This window comes from Pyrus communis, chromosome 1 (assembly GCF_041283825.1).
Source record: "Pyrus communis isolate YQ-2024b chromosome 1, ASM4128382v1, whole genome shotgun sequence".
Taxonomy (NCBI): domain Eukaryota; kingdom Viridiplantae; phylum Streptophyta; class Magnoliopsida; order Rosales; family Rosaceae; genus Pyrus; species Pyrus communis.
The window spans coordinates 14,561,296-14,581,033 of record NC_142565.1 but is presented as its reverse complement, the minus strand read 5'-3'; the positions used below and the strand labels follow the sequence as shown (position 1 = coordinate 14,581,033).

Genomic DNA, 19,738 nt, shown 5'->3' with positions numbered 1-19,738 from the left:
TTTTTAGACTAAATTTACAAACTAAATGATGTGTCACCAATAAGAATGAGCATGTTTATCAACTCTTAAGTAATAAACCAATCAACTTTCATATCTTTTAGTTTTCAAAATTTAATTTGACTAGCATTATCATTTCGCCTCATCAGAACCCCTTGAGATTCGACGAATCCTACAGGCAGACATTTTTTCCTTCCAATGACCAAAGGGTCAGAGACTCATGATGATTACTAGTGATCTTGGTTGTTATGTCCATAAAATGGTCCATGAATTTTCGAAGATTCAGTAGTTTATTTTACGCAAAATAATTTTCCCAAACTCCACTATTAGGTACTATGGAAGAAAAACTGTACTTTTCTATGTGATATTTATTTTCTTGCTTCGCTATTTATTGGGATTGGGAAGGACGGAGCGAGTGGCGGGAGAAAGAATAGGATCAGATCAAAAAGACCATTGCCATCCATGGTCTCTCCAAAAAACACGCTCTCTCTCTCTCTCTCTCTCCGACTGACTTTTGTTTCCTCTAGTTTGAGAGTGAGAGGTTCAGAGAGAGTAAAGGCCCGGTATTTTTGAGTGGACACAGAAAAAAAAGGCCCTCCTCTATTATTATCATTTATCATCAGCTCCTTACTTTATCACAACTTACCACAAGAAAGAAAAAGAAAGGGTCGTTTATTCTCGTCTCGTCGCAGCAATCAGCAATCGCAGGCAAGTGTGTATTTAGTGTTATTGGACGCCACACACACGATCATCGAGCTTAAAGCTTTTCTGGTAACATTTTTATTTCTCTATTCTATGGTAATCTACCAGCATTTTCCTACATCTCATTTTGTTCCTTGGTTTACTTTAAAATTTTAGGTGTTCATTTGAAAATAACCAAAAAATATCATCAATTATTGGGGCATAAAATTCTAGATCTGGGATGCCAGGAATAGGACGAGGCGAAAGAGTCTAGATATGCAAACTGGGTTTGGTTAAACTGTTGTTACCATGCAAGTGCAACATACGTGAATCTTTGCCGTTTCATCTGTTACTGTGGTACATGATAATTATGCATGCCATGGCATACCATTGGGTATATATAAAGTAATAACTACTGTTGCATTGCAGATTTGCATTGGTTATAGAGTGAAACGAAAATGGTGAAGATATGTTGCATTGGTGCTGGATATGTTGGGGGCCCTACAATGGCAGTGATTGCACTCAAGTGCCCGTCCGTTGAAGTAGCCGTCGTTGACATCTGGGATAAACGGATTGCAGCTTGGAACAGTGAGCAACTTCCCATTTATGAACCCGGCCTCGACGACGTCGTGAAGCAGTGCCGCGGCAAGAACCTCTTCTTCAGCACTGATGTGAAGAAGCACGTCAAGGAAGCTGATATAGTATTTGTCTCTGTCAACACCCCGACCAAAACTACAGGTCTCGGAGCAGGCAAAGCTGCAGATTTGACATATTGGGAGAGTGCTGCTCGAATGATTGCCGATGTCTCCGAGTCCAGTAAAGTTGTTGTCGAAAAATCCACCGTCCCTGTGAAAACAGCCGAGGCAATAGAAAAAATTTTGACCCACAACGGCAAGGGAATCAAATTCCAGATCCTCTCAAACCCTGAATTCCTTGCCGAAGGAACTGCAATTGAAGATCTTTTTAAACCGGACCGGGTCCTCATTGGTGGCAGGGAAACCGCTGAAGGCCAGAAGGCCATCAAAGCATTGAAGGATATTTATGCTCAGTGGGTTCCTGAAGACCGTATCCTAACCACCAATCTTTGGTCTGCAGAGCTCTCCAAGCTTGCTGCGAATGCATTCTTGGCACAGAGAATATCGTCTGTCAACGCCATGTCTGCGCTTTGTGAGGCTACTGGGGCAAATGTTACACAGGTTTCGCACGCTATTGGTATGGACACTAGGATAGGCCCCAAGTTCCTTAACGCGAGTGTCGGTTTTGGGGGATCCTGCTTCCAGAAGGACATCCTGAATCTTGTTTACATTTGCGAATGCAATGGTCTTCCGGAGGTAGCAGAGTACTGGAAACAGGTTGTGAAGATCAATGAGTACCAAAAGAGCCGGTTTGTGAATCGTGTAGTTGCATCCATGTTCAACACTGTGTCGACAAAGAAGATAGCAATACTAGGGTTTGCCTTCAAGAAAGATACTGGTGACACAAGGGAGACCCCAGCAGTTGATGTGTGCAAGGGGTTGTTGATTGACAAGGCCGAACTGAGCATATATGATCCACAGGTGACCGAGGACCAGATCAGCAGGGAACTGACTATGAGAAAGTTCGATTGGGATCACCCGATGCACCTGCAACCAATGAGCAGCAGCAGTACTCTGGAGAAAGTGAGTATGGTCTCGGATGCCTACGCGGCAACAAAGGGTGCCCATGGTATTTGCATTCTGACTGAATGGGATGAGTTCAAGACTCTCGATTACAACAAGATATATGAGAATATGCAGAAACCGGCATTCATTTTCGACGGTAGGCATGTTATTGATGTAGATAAACTGCGCGAAATTGGCTTCATTGTCTTTTCAATTGGTAAGCCCTTGGATGCATGGCTCAAGGACATGCCTGCTGTCGCATAAAACTATAACTGCTGCTCAACCACATCAAGTCGCAGATGAGGAAATAATGTCCATTTTCCAAATGTAATTTTTCTTTGTTTAGAGTTCATTTTTTCAAGGTCAATAATTTTTTTTCATGTAATCAATTTGATTGTAGAATCTCGCACTGCAGATCAATCACAATATAGACCTGAGCTCTTTTCTGGTCATTAGCTTTCTGAAGGAAACCTCCAAACCTTACGTTGTCAGAGATACCTGAGTTGAATGTGATATGATTGAAATTGAAAATTGGGTTCTTTAGACATATAAGTCCTTTTCATAAACATAAACCCACCTACTTTTTAACTTATAAATGAAACCCAAAATTGAATACAAGTTGCAAGCTAGAGAAATAGTTGACCTATTATTACAAGTTTTTCAAAAAATTGCCATAATTCTCGAATCATGTGAATAAACATAACTTAATTACTCCATGTTTTGCGCCTTCGATGAATACAACTCAGATCAGCCTAACGAAATATATAGAAAATACAAAGGAAGTACGATAGATATACGAGGGACTTCAAGGGGGCCTTCATTTGGGCTCTAACCTAATATAATTGGGTCTCATCATTTTCTCCCTGAAATGACATGCATCGGTTGGTTTCAAACCAAAACTACAATTGCATGCCTATTTCTCACAACGGAGGAATGGTTTTATGCCTTTTATAATTTAAAACTTAAATCCTATTTTTCATGATCTTTGATTTAGAGATTGTGCATACATGTGTGTATATATGTATATATTTTTAAATTGAAGAAGAACAAAGGTTAGATACAACCTCTGGAGCGAATCTTCAACCCAAGAATGGTGTTCTGATTAGCCCTTTTCAAGACAAAGGTTCTTGTTTGATCCACCTCGAGAAGATTTCAAGGAAGAGATCCTCTAACTCTCGAAACCTCCTAATGTTATGAGTGAATATTGATGGATGAGCAGGGGCCGAGAGGCTAGTACAACTCTTACTCATCTTACGGACCGGACGACTCAAGTATTTGAGGTAAAGCAAATTTCTAAATTTCTCTCAAACTCTATATGCAACAATGGTTGTTTTCAAGTCATGAAAATCATCAAGCACAAACTGTAAAATGACCAACTCTATTGCATGTGAGAAGGAGAGAGGATTATATAGACAAGTTTGTATAATAAAATAAGGATAATACTTGCATTCTCCCATGGGGGATGAACTCATTTCTCTACTTGCAAACAATGTATTTTTATCATAAAAATTTCATAATTAGAACCTTTCAATCTCTTAATCATTGTTTAAAGATCATCCCTACAAAATCATTTGAATTCGATATCGTTTAGTGATTTAAATGCATCAAATAAATCAACGGTTTAGGTACCAAATAGGATATTCATGATGAACCGTTGATTATATTGGTGATGCGGTCCATTGGCATTTAACCGGATTCTACGGTCATCCTTCTCCCTCTGGGCGTACCCAATCCTGGCATATTCTCCTATCTCTTGCTGCCTCATCCCGACTCCCTTGGCTTTGCGGCGGAGACTTTAATGAGATACTTCGTTTGGAGGAAAAGGAAGGGGGGAATCTCCATCCAATTGGCTAAATCCTAGATTTTTGTGAGGCCATCTCCGACTGCAATCTTCCGAACTTGGGCTTCCCTGGGGATAAGTTCACATGGATGACCTCTCGAAATAGGGGAATTAAACTTGCTCAGAGTGGCTTCTGCGATTCTCCCATTCTTGTGTCACTCATCTCAAGCCTAGCAACTTTGACCACATTCCCATTCTGGTTGAGATTTGTGATGCCCTCCTGACCCACGATGACCTCGGTGTTTGTTCCGATTCGAGGAATGTGGGACGAAGAATGATGGTTATGAAAAGATCATTTGCAGGGTTTGGACACATCTCGTTATGGGCATTCCCATGTTCTGCATTAGTGAAAAAAGTAAGGCCGTTCGTGTTGCTCTTCTCAAGTGGAACAAGGGTACTTTCAAATCCTGCCTGATTGTTGTTGAAGAGGTTCGTGCCACCTTGTTGAGTAAGCTCATCCATGCACAGATGTGATCATGACTGAACGTGCCACCTTGTTGAGTAAGCTTGACGAGCTTCGATCCCATGAAGAGGTATTTTGGTGTCAACGCTTGCAGGTATTATGGCTGAAGGACGGCGAAGTGCAAATGTAGGTATTATGGCTAAGAACCGAATTGTAAAACACCAAGACGATCAGGGGAGATGACACGTTAACCTAAGGGGGATTGAATCCGTGGTGACTAATTATTTCTCTGATATTTTCTCCAGTCATGCTGGGAACTCTTAAGTCATCATAGATGCTATTGATCGAAAAAATCTCTGAGGAGATGAACAGTGAACTTAACGCCCCTTTCACCATGGATAAAGTGAAGATTGCTCTTTTTTAGATGCAACTGTTCACTTCTCCAGAGCTGGATGGTATACCACTTTTGTTTTTCCAGAAATATTGGGCAATTGTCAAAGTCGTATGTCCGTTGCCATCATCTCTTTTCTGGAATCTGGTCAGATCCTTTGCAAGATCAATTTTGCACTACTCTGATTCCTAAACTGTTTCGGCCTTCCAAGATGTCCCAGCTCCAGCCATAAGTTTATGCAATGTTCTTTACAAGCTTACCTCAAAGATGTTGGTGAATCGCATGAAAGCCATTATGCCAATTATCATCTCTTTAAACCAAAGTGCTTTTATTTATGATCGCCTTGTTTCAGACAATTTATGCAGGATAGTCCTATCTGCTCGATTTTGTCATTGAAAGATAACCCGCTTATGTTGGTCATGTCTCATCAAAGCGCTTTGTCAGTAGCTTCGTTGCGCTGGAAATTGTGCAATCGCTCAGTCGGGAGCCTCTCTACTTCTTCCTAAACTTACTTTTGTTAGGGTAGCGAAGCTCTCGGTTACCCCCAGACGTGACATGGTGGTCTAGGATGCTCTTCAATGTGTTCGGCTCGTCTATAAAGTAGCTACAGTGCATGTGGTATATTCTTAGCAGGCAAGCGGGTAACTCGCAGACTGTTAGTTGAACTTAAGTCGGATTGAGTGACTACTTCTCTATGCTCTCTGTCCACTATGCTGCCGACTTCAATGTGAGGTGGATAATGCTCCTTGCGAGCCTTACCGCAAATGCACACTTCACCTGGAAGACTGCTCATGTTAATTATCTGAGTGTGGCCCCAACCGTGAGTTTATGTTCATCCGTGGGCCTAACTGAGAGTGCACGCTCCTCCGCGAGCCGGAGAAAATTGGGTGAAAATACCCTCGGTTCAATCGTCGGCCTATAAATTTGAAGCCAGAACGGTTGGATCGATCTTGGATCAGCTTGGGCTACTTGGGACACCAAGGGAGTAGGGTGTGGCACGCGTGCATGTCGAGCTTGAGCTCGGCTCAGGAACGCGCTGAGCTGCTTCTCCTGCCGCAGCTCCTTAGGCTTGTGCTGCTGAGGTAGCGGCTCGGGCCGACTCCCCACTGCCATAGTGGTCTCCGTGGCTGCCATGGTGATAGTGCTCCGTGGTGGCAAAGTTGATCTTCTTACCATTGCTTTGAGCCACGTGGATCGTCGTGGTGAGGCTATATCTTGTCCTCCATCATTTGATCCGGATCTTTGAAGGTAGGAAGTTCTGTTTGTCGTGGTTTCCAAATTTTTAGAAATAAAAATTCTTAGAATAAGAACGTATGAAAAATCTACAAATGAACAAGAAACAAAAAACCTTAGATGCAAGAGTCTTCTACGAGTGTGTGACTCAACTTTCAATGAAATGACCAATTTGTGGATGCAAATTTCTTCCTTCTTGTTCTTGGACAAAATTGCACGTACAAAAAAACTAACATCTTAGGTCAAGGCCAAGCCAAGAGCCTTACGTGCCCATGATGAATTTTTTTTGGGTGGGGGGGGCGGCTTTCGCCGAAGAACCTCCGATGCCAAAGTTAGAAAAGTGTTTTGAGAATTTAGAGAATTTTGTCAGAAAGTTGGAATTGAGTTTTGGAGAGAATGAGGTGGTATTTATAGGGGTGTGGCCGGCCCCTTTAGGAGGAGGAGAATCGGCTACTTGGTTGGTATTTTGGGTGAGGTTCATGATTTGTAGCTAATTAGGAATAATTGAATAATAAATCAATTAATTAGCTAATTAATAGAAAATTTTCCTAATTGATTAGCTAATTAATATAATAAAAGAGGAATGATTTGGGAGTTGTAGAGAGGATTTGTTAAGGATGGATGAAATAGGTTTTGAATTATTAACTATTTTGGGCACTTTTGACTTGGTTGAGGGATGATTGCCCACTACTCGAGTGAAGGAATCTTGGTGTGTCTTGAGGGTAATTTTGTCTTTTTAAGCCAAAATCCACGTGTCGCCTTGTGATTATTTTTGGCTTCACATGAACGATGGTTTGATTTAAACTAGCGTCACTAGTTGGTGCCATTTTCCTCTTTCAGGGTTGTGAAATCCTTTGAACCAAGGGATTTGCCACGCTTCAGGGTCAGAGTAGATGATTGGCTAGCTGCCAATTACCTTGCCGCATGGAACGTGTGGCCTCCCCACCTTCGGGGATAGTATGGCTTTTCCAGGCGGGTTATGGATGTACGCAGGGTACATCTATCCTTGCAGGTGCGTTTGCAGCAGGTATATGTGATCTTGTCACCTTTGCTAGATCATTAAAAACATCTAACATGCTTTGAGCAATAGTTTGAAGATCTATAATTCGTCGCACCTCAGTTTTAGACTAGGCAATGCGAGGATCTAAATGAGACATAGTGAGAGTATACCAGGACAATTCGCGACATTTTACGGGAACGTTGGCATGCTTATCTCCCCCTAATGACAAGAAGACTGTCACATCAAAGTGACAATCCACAAAACGTGTGGTAAAGAGATCTCTGTCAAGGGTTCTAAGTAGCAAACAATTGATGGTGAATCATAATCGGCATAGATTTCCATTTTTCTCCAAAGACTCATTTTGGTACATAGTGGTGACACTATTGGCGCATAAATGGCACACCCAAACACCCATAAATGAGAGACGTTAGGCTTATATCCAGTGACCAACTGTAACGGCGAATGTGGTTGAGTGGCGGTGGGCCTCAGGTGGACCAACATAGTTGCGTGCAATATTGCATAGCCCAAGGTAGATACCGACAGTTTGGTTCTCATAACCAAAGTTCGAGTTATCAATTGAAGGCGCTTTATGAAAGCTTCTGCCAGGCCATTTTGGGTGTGAACATGGGGTACAAGATGTTCCACATCAATCCCTACTGACATGCAATAATCGTCAAAAGTTTGTGATGTAAACTTTCCAATGTTATCTAGTCGAATCGACTTAATCAGATAATCAGGATGGTGAGCCATTAGCTTAATGATTTGAGCTAGAAGTTTAGCAAACGCAGCATTGCGTGTGGACAACAAATAAACATGTGACCATCATGTCAATGCATCAACCAACACCATAAAGTATCTAAATGGTCCGCATGTTGGTTGGATAGGTCCACAAATGTCCCCTTGAATCCTCTGAAGAAACTTAGGGGGGTCATGAATGATCTTTGTAAGTGAGGGTTGAGTACTTAACTTACTTAAAGAACATGCTTTGCATGGCGGGAGTCCAATATAGGGAGGTAACCGATGCCCAAGAGATGATTTGAGCATACGGCGCATCATGTCATGTCCAGGATGTCTCAAACGGTCATGCCAAAGCAACAAATTGTCCTGGAACTCAGGCATAAGGCCGGCCACACTGTGGGCTTCTATACCGCGAATGGTTGTGATGTACAACCCACTCGGCAAACATTCCAACTTCTCGTGAATACGCTTCTGACCATATTCGTACGAAGTGATAAAAAGAAATTCAGAACCATTATCTTTAGTGGTTTCAATATGATATTGATTATCTCAAATATCTCTAAAACTCAGCAACGTTCTTTCGGAACATGGAGAATAGAGTGCCTCCTTAATGGTTAAGATAGTACCATTGGACAACATGATATAGGCATTTCTGTATCCTTCAATCAAGTTGGATAGGCCTGAGAGGGTTGTCAAATGAGCTTTCTTGGGTATTAAGTTAGTAAAATAGTGTCGTTCAAGTAAGATGGTGTACGTGGTTGCACTATCTGCCAGACAACTAACTTCCCCACTAGACATACCTAGAAATAAATTGCTTGAATTGGTCACATGCATAAATATAAGTCCATTCATTCAAATAAGCAATTCAAGAAATATCCATTCAAAATAACAATCCATAATTCAAAACAAACCAAAACCAAACAAATTGTTCCAAATACTTAGAGAAATTGTTCAAAATTAAACAATAAACCTAGAAAAATAGGGGGGAAGGGTCGGCCACTCCTAGTGGGTTCAGCCACTAGGGGTAAACACCCTAAAAACATGTCTAATTTATTCATCCATAGGAGTTGACGCCTCCTGAAAATTTGATATCTCCATTGATGTAGGAGCATCTTCCGGATGATCCCTATGTGCAAAGTTGGACTCATGATGGGAATGATACTTGGCAATAGCCTCAGCGGAAGCTTGGCATACGCGTGACCAATGATCCTTTGATCCACATCAATAGCACATATTCATTTCAGTAGAAGTTGACTGAACAGGAGCTTTTCCCTGGTTCTTGAAGCTTAGGGCCTTGGGGACAAGTAGTGGACGCTGTTGGGTCACATTTCCTCCTTTAGTGCGGTACTTTGTTGAACTTAGGCCTGTGGTTGCACTTGCCCCCCATTACCACGGCCACGACGGTTCTTTCATCAATTGTGGCTACTAAAATTGGTCGCATGCGCTTCGAGCGCAACGTTCGAGCATGTGGGTCGAGCTTGATGATTCTTCATCAAAAACTGGTTCTGCTTTTCAACGAGAAGTAAAACAGAGTTCAAATCTGAAAACTTGGTGAATTTCGGTTCCCTATATTGTTGTTGCAAGACAATATTGGTGGTATGAATGGTCGAATAGGTCTTTCCCAGGAGATATGATTTGGTTAGTTCCACTTTGCAAAATCTCAACAGTGAACGGATTCTACAAACTTCAGAGTTATATTCATTCATGAATTTAAAGTCCTGGAAGCAAAGGTGTTGCCAATCGTGTCTTGTGTCAGTCAAGTATATATCTTTCTGATGATCAAAACGGTCGGCCAGCGTAAGCCAGAAGGTGCGTGGGTCCTCCTTAGTGAGGTACTCAGTCTGCAGTACATCATGGATGTGTCTTCGAATGAAGATCATTGCATTAGCTTTTTTAGCATAGTCAGCAGGTTTGTTGTCAATAAGTGCCTCAATGGTAGCTCTAATACCCTTTGCAATTAGATAGAGCTTCACGTCTTGAACCCACTTCAGATAGTTTCTTCCGAAGACTTCTAAAGTGGAGAAATCGAGCTTCTTCAAGTTCGACATGTCCCTAAAATGGAGGGAAAAAACGTGATTAGTCATATGGTAAGCTGTAAACATATATCGTAAAACATACAAGTTCTATAGACATGTATTGGTTTAATTTATGCATGAAAACTACAAGTTTCATGTGGTATGTTTTGAATGAAAACTACAGGTTCAATTTAGTTTTTATGAACAATTAAGTTCATAATGAGAGGTTCCTGCAAGAAACACAGAATGCAATATACTAATTTAAATATAGTGGTTTGAGTTTCTTCGGGAACTCAAGTGTGAAAGCTTCGTTACTACGAAAGTAGGTCAACGGTTCAAAGTATAAAAATAAATTATTGAATCATTAATGTCCAAAAGTGATCTTCAGGTCAATAATTATGGATTCATTATCAGATTAATGGAGAAGCAAAATAAGACTAAAATAATAGCATTGGGTCGAAAATACCATAGCCCAAAATTTTGGGCTAGGTGCCGTAAGCAAAAGAGCTCGGGTTGGGTACAGCTGCAAAAGCAGCCCTCAGGATGGTCTTCAAGCCACCGGCCAAGTCTGGGAGCCCAGTAGTAACGGCTACTAACATTTAGGCCAGGGAGTTAGGCACGGGAGCAGGCCCAGCAAAATGCTAGCCTGGGGTTCTCATGGAGAGCCCAACGGAGGCTGGGTTCAGGTTAGGGCAGGCTTCAACCTAGCAGACAAAGTTACGAAGAGCAGGCGGGGGTGCGTGACACAGCCCAATGTGCTATGCGTTGCTACAGGCAGACTCAAACCATGGGACAACGGGCCAGGAAAAGGTTGCACGTTTTCTTGGATGGGTTTAAGGGACTTCGGGCCCTAGAGATCTAAGCAAGTCGAAGGCCTGGGTTATCTAGGTCAACGCAACAAACCTAAAGGGTGCTGCCCTATGGTCCACTTGTTTGGGCTTTAAGCCAGCGGTGGTTCATGGTGTCACGATGGGTGTTGAGGCGGTGGTGTCGCATGGTGCCCAAGAATTTTAAAAAAAAAAATTTCGACATAGGTAGGGTTTTACAAACCCTAGATTTGCTTCTAATTTATTTTATATACATTGACTCACAAATTCCACATAGCAATTTAATTGCGCAATGCATGAAACAAACATATATATTGACAAATGTATGAACATATACAATATATATATATATATATATATATATATATATATATATTGTAAGGAAAATATAAACATCGAAGGGTTCATGCATCATGGGGAATGTTTTCATGCTTCGTGGACGTTTCACATCTCTTTTTTATTTTAAGCGTACCTGATTAGCAAAAAACAAATATAAGCCTTTGAATTTTGTAGAAGAAAGCCTCATACGATCTGTCAAGTCCTTAGCTTCTGGTAAGAGCGTGCTGATAACGTGTTGTAAGCCTATTTTATTTAACGATCTTTAGGGTTTAGAGAGAGGGGGTCGACGGCAATTAGAGAGAGGAGATAGTGATTTAATTGTGAGGTGTGTTTGTGTCACCCCATTGTGCCTTTATTTATAGTAGTATGATAGGTAAAAACCTTTCTCTTCAGGATTACAACATTTAATAGGTAATCAACTCCTAATAGGAATATAAGATACATTCTCATATCTACTAAGATTTACACAATCACATTCCTATTCTAAATATGACTACAACAAAATGGATTTTATAGTGAAAAATTGGGCACATTTTATATTTAAAAAAAAAAGAAAAAAAAATGTGTATTTTATATTAAAAAAATGGTACATTTTGCATATAACAAATTGGTATATTTAGAAGATTAAAAAAAATTAAAAATTATATGAATGGGTTCATTTAAGAATAAAAAATTGAGAATATTTTTATGAAAAACTAATGGGTACAAACTTATTCTTTTTTTTTTAATTATTTTTATTTTGGAAATGTTTGAATTGAAAATAACTCAGGAGTTTACTAGAGGCGTGAGTATTAAAACCTTAAATCAATTTCAAATTTATTATCGTATTAATGTTAAGGACTTTAATCAAAATTTGAAACTAATAAAATCTCAGTCAATGAACATTAATAATTAAAAACTGGATACTAATTTTTCCCTTTTAAATTCAGATGGTACTTGCACAAAATTCCCAAATATATAATATAAATCGACCGATATCCCATTGCAAATAGAATCAGAAGTTAGTTGTACTTCGTCGAATTTAATTGAAAATAAAACAGAAACACAGAAAATTTAAATTGGCCACTTCTATACATACATGCATACATATTGCTAGTGGAGGTGGTGCAGCCGCCAATCACCGTCATGATTCATGGCATTAATTAGTTAAGTGGCAATTGGCCGCCCTACTCCTCATGTGCATTTTCTCGACGACGAGTTACTATCTGCATTAATGTTTTCACTATCTAAAAGAACAAACAAATTCTCGTGTTAGAGCATCTGACACGCCCCGACCCTGATATTGCTCTAATACCAGGATAGACACGTGCTGGTCGACACTCGAGGGTGACAAAAGCCATTAATTGATACAAAAGCTAAGAATAAGAAATAAATAAGGGTTATGAAATGAAATACAATGAATTAACAATTTAGGAACGTGTTCAGAGCATACAGCTAATTAGAACACTAAAAGAAATACTATAAAATTGAATGACTAAAGGAGTGGGTCCTACACCAAGACGGCTCGAAGATGCCGATGTTGAAGTGCCTTGACGCCGGGATTGTATGCCTCGATTCTAAGACCTAAATGGGGGCGCAAAACAAAGGTGAGTGGACCAAGTTTATATATACAATAATAATAAAACAGTTATCAAGATACTAACCCCCACAGTTTATACAAAGAAAACTACTAGCACAATAAGTGATAGGTTTACTGAAAACCTTAACATGCCAAAAACATCTCAATAGACATATTGCGGAAAAACATCGCGGAAATCAAAATATCAATCGTCTCACAGATCATCTCGTAAGCGCAGTGTGCTACTAGCAAGATCACTGAATAAATATAACTCCCGGCCCAATGCCTGCTTCATGTCCCTCAGACCGTAGCTAGGGATTATTTCTCCCGGCCTAACTGCCAACACCAGATCCTCGCCCCAGGCTGCATAGTGTCCTCTAGGTATGCACAAATAGTTACGCCTCTCATAAATAACCACTTCATAGTATAAAGTCATCCGTCGTCTATACTATAAAGAAGGGTTTCTAAACATGTTCTAGCATCCTATCGTCATCCATCATATAGTCTACCAGTTCATGGTTTTTATAGAAAATACGATATATTAAAATATAGCTCAATATAGGCCAACAATTAATTCCTTGCAAAATAATAAGACGATAATCAACATTTCAATAAACATGCTTAACGTAAAATAAATCCATAAACTCATAAGGCATGCTTTTCATTTATGCAGTTAAACTATGAAATCATGTAATTTTTGAAGGGGTCCACTCACAGATACTCCGTAGCAGCAGAGTTGTGCGGAAAAGGATTAAGGAAATCCCCCACTAGCAAGTTCACCTAAGCATAAAAATGTACAATTTATCAAACTATGCCCAAACAGTAGAATTCCAGGAAATGGACGCCAAAAACGGATTCAGAACGTCAAAATTGGCCTAGGAGAGATTTTGGGGTTTTTGGGTCCTAAGATTTTTGGTTAAAAAAGGTTAGGGTGAAAATGGGTGGTTTGGGCCTTAAAACCAAACCCACACAAACATACACACACATGGCACAACACACACACACGTGCACACACGTGCACACACTCACACGGACACACACATACACACGCTACACAAACACACACACATGCACGGCATGCGCGCGCACACACACGCACGCACGTGCACCACACACACTCACACATGCTTACACACACACACACACTTTCACACGGACACACATACACACGCTACACAAACACACACACATGCACAGCACAGCCCAAAGGCCTCGCACACGGGGCCGGGCTTTAAGCCCTTTCTAAATAAAAACGGCCCAAGGACCCTTTGGGCCATTAAAATATATAATAGAAATTAATTAAAAGAAATAGAATGGGTTGGGTTTTGGTCTACGGGCCCAAAGCCTGTGGGTGTCCTAAATGGCCTGCAATGCTGATCGGAGAAAAACACCAGAAAATGGTGATCGGAATTCATCCCGATTCCGATTTGGACCTAAAACTAAATAAAAATAGGAAGTTAAATCATAAAAATGATGCTGAAAAAGAAGGGAAACAGAATTTTACCACAAATAGGATCAAATGGGGTCGAGATTGGCCGAGTTCGTGTACGAGCTTTGACGGATTTTCTCGTCGGGTTCTGGAAGAACGAAAATAGAGTGCATGCACAGATTAGAACCTTCCATTTGGACTGAGAACAACTCAACAAAATAGAATAGGGCAGCGAGCCTTACCTGTGTTGGAGTTTCAGAGATTTGAAGCTCTCGGCTTCAATGGCAGAACGCACAGAGGTGTCCTAATGATGCATGCAGGATTACAGTTGAGTTCCTCAAGCCCTAAGGATTCTAGATATGTGGTTATTTTGTTGGATTTGTTTAGTTTTCGAAAAGGGAGGGGAAAGTGGAAATTTCCAAGAGTTAGAGAGAGAAAGAGAGAAAGCTCAGTTTTTCATAAAATAAGGAAGGAATAGGATAGGGCTCACAGGTTGGGTCATTGGACCTAACCATGGGCCTTTAGTTAACACAAAGGGGGCTAGGCTTGGCCCAATAAAATTTTAGATTATTTGGGTAAGGGTTATTACAGCATCTCCAAAAGAGATAAAATTTGAATTTGATAGCCTTTGTGGTATTTTGACATCTTTCAAAATTTTGCTCTTTATCCGATATTTCAAACTAAATATTATTTTATTACACTATTTTCTTTTCTTTTCATTTTGTTAAACTATTATTTTATGCCCTTTCTTTCTAAACTCCTCGTACCATAAACGTTCTTTATTTTTTGAATCTTTGTATACCTACTTCTCTTCCATCAACATCCTATCGCCCTCTACCATCACATCGACATACTCGAACTCGCTTGAAATCCAAAGGCCACAATCTGTCAGCGACGATCTTCTTGGAATTGTAGGCGATCCAAAACCTTTGGATTTCTTCACTTCACACCTCCAGCCATGGAAGCTCTGCAAGCTTCCCTCCCGCAAGTCCCTCACACCCAATTCGAACTCGACATTGATGAAATCAAACGCAACCTCACCAAGAAAGGCATCCACCCAACTCCCAAGATCATCCACACCGTCCGCAAAAAAGAAATCCAAAAACACAACCGCAAGCTCAACCGCTTCGCGGAGGCGAATCCATCTCCGCTGTTCTCACAAACCCAAAAGCAGGCCTTGGCCGAAGAAACCCATTTCCGAACTCTCAAGCGCGAGTTCAAGGACTTCACCAAAGCGGTCAAAGCAAAGAGTGGCGGTGAGGAATTGATAGTTGGGAAGCCTTGAGAGGGGATTGAGAGAATTGGGTTCCAAGAGCTCGCCAGTACTAGTGCGGAGTACGGCAAAGAGAAGTTGAAGAAGGAGCAGTTTTACATTTGGGTTTCAGGTTGAGATCGTGAGGTTAGTTTCTGGGGTTGGTTCTGAGAAAAAGGAAGAAGACTTCTCAGGTTCGAGCGAGAGAGGAGAGTTGTGATAAAAAAAAAAATTAATAAAAAAATATTTGACGTTACTGTCAAATTTGACAGTAGGGGGAGTGCTGATATTTCATGTCATGTCACATCAGATTTGGCTTCTCGGTTGGAAAACATTGCAGCTGTATTTTTTTACTGTTATTGCTGATTTGGACTTTTTAACATCTCTTTTGGAGATGCTCTTACTTGTTACTTCTGATTCTCTGAAGCAACAGCCAGTTAGCATTTTTCTTGACACATCGAGGCAAAACAATTTGCATTAAATTGATATTTCAAAATTTTTAATGAGTAAATGAATAATATAAGAGCATTTTTCACGATGCAAATTTTATACATAATAAGTGTCACATTTTCTCTCTTATTTTCAAATTTCAGATGTACTTAAATATGAATTTTACTTTACTATCAACCAGAGAAATGTAAATTTAAAATTCTACTTACTTTCGTCTTTTTAACTAGCCAGGCCTATTTTTTAAAGATATAAATAAACCTTTTGGACCAAAAACACACACACAAACACACAAAACACAAAACCACATGTATGAGACAAAAATGTCACGTGCAAGCTCCATTTTATAGTTAATAAACAACCATCAAAGTAGTAAGAAATAAATGAAATATTGTCCCATTGGTTGACATCTTAAAAACTCAATCACGACCTAAAAAATGGTGTCTTTAATTTTCACTCAAAACGAAAGATAGAAAGTTAAAATCTTGCCCTGTAGGAAACCAAAAAGGACCAACTTGGTCTGACAAGTGGTTAATAGTGCTCTATAGGTACTTGTACACATGGAGGATACACTCCAGCAAGTCCGAATAAAATTGCAAAAATTCGACAATGCTTCGAAATTTAATAACAATTAGATCTTAATTTTGATATTTTTAAACATAAAAAAATAAAAATAATTAAAACACTCAGAGTATCTATTTGGGCCCAAAATATTATTTCGGCGCTTAGAGTTATTCTCGGCCCAATAGCATTCATCTATAATATTGTCGTGGGCTGTCCAGTAAAGGTCGGCCGAATCTTACTGCAAGGAGGATTGGTTTAGATAAGGGTGAGATAGTCGAAACCTAGTGCAACAAGGAGTCTTAAGGCTAAGACGGAGGATGTTGAGAATTAAGGGATGAATCTGGTTTGTTAAAGAGCTTGGTTCAAAGTCCTAGTGAAGTTAGGATTGGCTGAGACCTAATCAAATTAGGTTGAGGAGTTCTAATCCGAGTATGATTCTAGCTTAGCCATGAGATGGTTTGCTACTATAAATAGAGAAGGGAGTGCATCATTCAAAGCCCCTCCAATTCAACACACAAATTGCCCTGCGCAAAGCTTCTCAACAACTTGAGATTTTACCCTTCTCATCTTTCTTCCGCCAACATGTCTTCAGTTTGGATAAACAACACTATGAAGGCAACCGGTGACATCTTCAGTTTGGATAAACAGCACTAGAGCCGTTAAATCAGTCGATCAATGAGCACCTTCAGTTTGGATAAACAACACTGCTTCGAGACCGATTTGTTATTTATCCAAGTCTCAATCGACAAGGATTTTCGAGTCCTTGTTGGTAGAGGTCATCTCATCAGCCTTCTCAACGAAGTGAGGTGTTACAGGTTACTAGGCTTGGCACGTTGACCGCCGAGTTGTTTTATGATTGGATATTCATAAGTACATTTTAGAGTTCGGCATTCCGACGGCTAAACCACATTTACCATCAAGACATACATCTCTTTCAAGTATTTGTGTTCATATAGTCTAGTGCCAGCTCAGCGTGCTTATACTCTCATGAATATAATCACCGTAACCAACTGAAGGACGTAGTTAGCTCATTAGTTACTCGGCATGCACGCTACGTAGGCTTGGTAGTTTTTAGGGTCAACATTTTGGCACACCCTGTGGGTAGTGCTAAAGCTACGAAGTTCATAACCATTGAGACACGATCAATAAAGAACAAAACAGTCATAGGTAAGTTAACAACTAATCTTCCCCAAAACCCAGGACAAGATGGCTTACCACAGGCACATAATCCTTCTGCTTTTGTGACACCTGAAGCCACAAGTGCGACATGCCGAGATAAGGAAGTAAATCTCAAGGGTTAGCCTCATGATTCAGAAATCCCCACCAAAACAACAAAAAGAATTTTTGTTAAAGGATTAGTGGAGGATTGTGACGAGGATGGTGATGAAGCCTCTAATCCACCCACTAGGTTGTTTCTTCGATGACGACTTGAAGAGCAATCTCGGTAATTTGAGCAAATGTTCAGTCGAGATGTGAAAAGCATACTCGAAAAGATGCACGATAATAGCACTATACACAACAAGTTGCTTGAAGTACTGGTTAATAAAGTCCACGAATGAGGACCTGCCGATCATTCCAGGCAGCCTCCATTTAAGAACAATTCATTGATAGTGGTACAGGTCGAGATAGGATATTCTTAGCTCAAAATGATCAATTTGAAAAATAGAGGTGGGTCAAGCAGTAGATAGGACAAATTTGACCTAGGAGCAGAAACAACATTTATTGATATTGTTGAGGTTCAAAGAATGATTAATTCGGCCCTTAAAAAGGGGCCGAAGTTTTCGAAATTCATTAACCCATATCCAGTGTTCGTAGAAAAGTTCGAGTACCCCAAGGGATTAGAAATTCTGAACTTCAGACTTTTCGCTGGAAAGTCATCTTTATCGTCGTTAGAACACGTGGCTCGATTCACTGCCCAATGTGAGGACGTTAACAATGATTTCCATAAGCTTCGACTGTTCAACTTCTCGTTAACTGGCTTAGCATTCGCATGGTATATAAACCTTCCATCCAACTCCATCCAAAGCTAGGATTAGTCGAGAAATTTCATGAGCAATTCTATTGACTAGGGATGGACGTGTCAGTATTTTCTCTGGCCATGATGGCTCAAGCTTCTAACGAGTCATCAGTGGAAAACCTTACGAGGTTTAAGTCAGCCAGAAACTGGTGTTAAGTACCTCTCCTAAAAGTCGAGTTTGTTAGGCTTGTCTTAAACAGCCTGGATGTGGAATACAAAAAGAAATTATTGGGGGCAACCTTCCAAGATATGTATGAAGTAGCTCACCATGTCGAGCAATATGATTATTTACTCCAAGAAGAAAAGATTTCAAAGTCCCCATCCTGAGGAACCATCTACAAGAACCCCTACGGTCAGTTATGCATCAGCCGAAGGCGAAAAATCCCACTATGAAAAGCATTGGCTCATGCTAACTCCAAAGATGCCAAAACCCGCTCGAAGTCTGAAGAGGCTACCATCAAAACGTCGAAAGTTATACTTTTGACATTACCAAGGCTGACACCATCTTCGACCAGCTGTTACTCGCTCAAATTGTCAAGCTTCAGCCAAGGCATAACATACCCAAAGCCGATGATTTAAAAGGTAAGATATATTGTAAATACCATAATTCGAACAAGCATACGGCAAGTAATTATGTCGTATTTCACGATGTCATTCAAAGCTAGATCGACAATGGTAAGCTCAAGTTTCCCAAGAAACAAATGGGTGTTGACACCGATCTTTTCCCTATGGCGACAGTAAGCATGGTAGATGCTTATCTACCTAGGTGTGATAACCAATCCCTAATTCTAAGCTTTATAAATTTTAAATTAGTGATTTTACAAAAATGCCTTTGAGGCAACTTTCGTTAACCATCGGTTAGAGAAACGTAGGACTTATTCTTTTAACGTGTCCTCGTAGTACTCATCACTACGAACACATAGGCGAAATCCATTTGCGAGTTACGGATTATAACAATATAGTTACAGACGTATGAAATTAGTTATTTAAAGTTCAGTTAAATAAATTGAACTCCCACCTTGCGGGAACACTGACCAATCAAATTAAAAGGTAAGAACAAATCAGATGAGAGAGAAGCAGCCAATCGAGAAAGAAGAGAGAAGGGTCTCATTCATGTCGACCTGTGCACACCCACGACCAACCCGTTTGTGACCCAGTTTGATTTCGAGCAAATCATGCTATTTTTCTCGTTGAATCACCACCGTCAATCACCTGCAAATCACTCAATGTCCTCCCATCCACCATCTCAGCCCAAAAACAGAGAGTTTTGGTTCCAATTTTGTGAAGGCCGACGCACGGCTTGGTGAAGACTAGGCGACGATCCACCCATTTATGAAAAACTTACCTTCAATCACCACCACCAAAAC

The 19,738-nt window shown here is 40.3% G+C and overlaps 1 protein-coding gene and 1 long non-coding RNA gene across 2 annotated transcripts; one reads left to right on the top strand and one right to left on the bottom strand.

Annotated features, from left to right (window-relative positions):
• The first annotated feature begins 414 nt into the window (after window positions 1–414).
• Window positions 415–2,788, top strand: LOC137719380 (UDP-glucose 6-dehydrogenase 1-like). The gene is made up of 2 exons (XM_068458423.2): window positions 415–768; window positions 1,108–2,788. The coding sequence occupies exon 2, from the start codon at window positions 1,137–1,139 to the stop codon at window positions 2,580–2,582; it is 1,446 nt and encodes a 481-aa protein (XP_068314524.1). The 5' UTR covers window positions 415–768; window positions 1,108–1,136; the 3' UTR covers window positions 2,583–2,788.
• A 9,750-nt stretch (window positions 2,789–12,538) lies between these two features.
• On the bottom strand, window positions 12,539–14,491 carry LOC148699224 (uncharacterized). Its single transcript, XR_015954994.1, has 4 exons — window positions 14,334–14,491; window positions 14,167–14,239; window positions 13,378–13,442; window positions 12,539–12,667 (listed from the first exon to the last, which is right to left on the bottom strand). It is a non-coding gene; the product is annotated as an uncharacterized LOC148699224 (long non-coding RNA).
• Between the last annotated feature and the right edge of the window lie 5,247 nt (window positions 14,492–19,738).

What these genes read in the sequence shown, in the direction of transcription:
- LOC137719380 (XM_068458423.2), top strand. Translation starts at nt 1,137, where the DNA reads ATGGTGAAGATATGTTGCATTGGTGCTGGATATGTTGGGGGCCCTACA.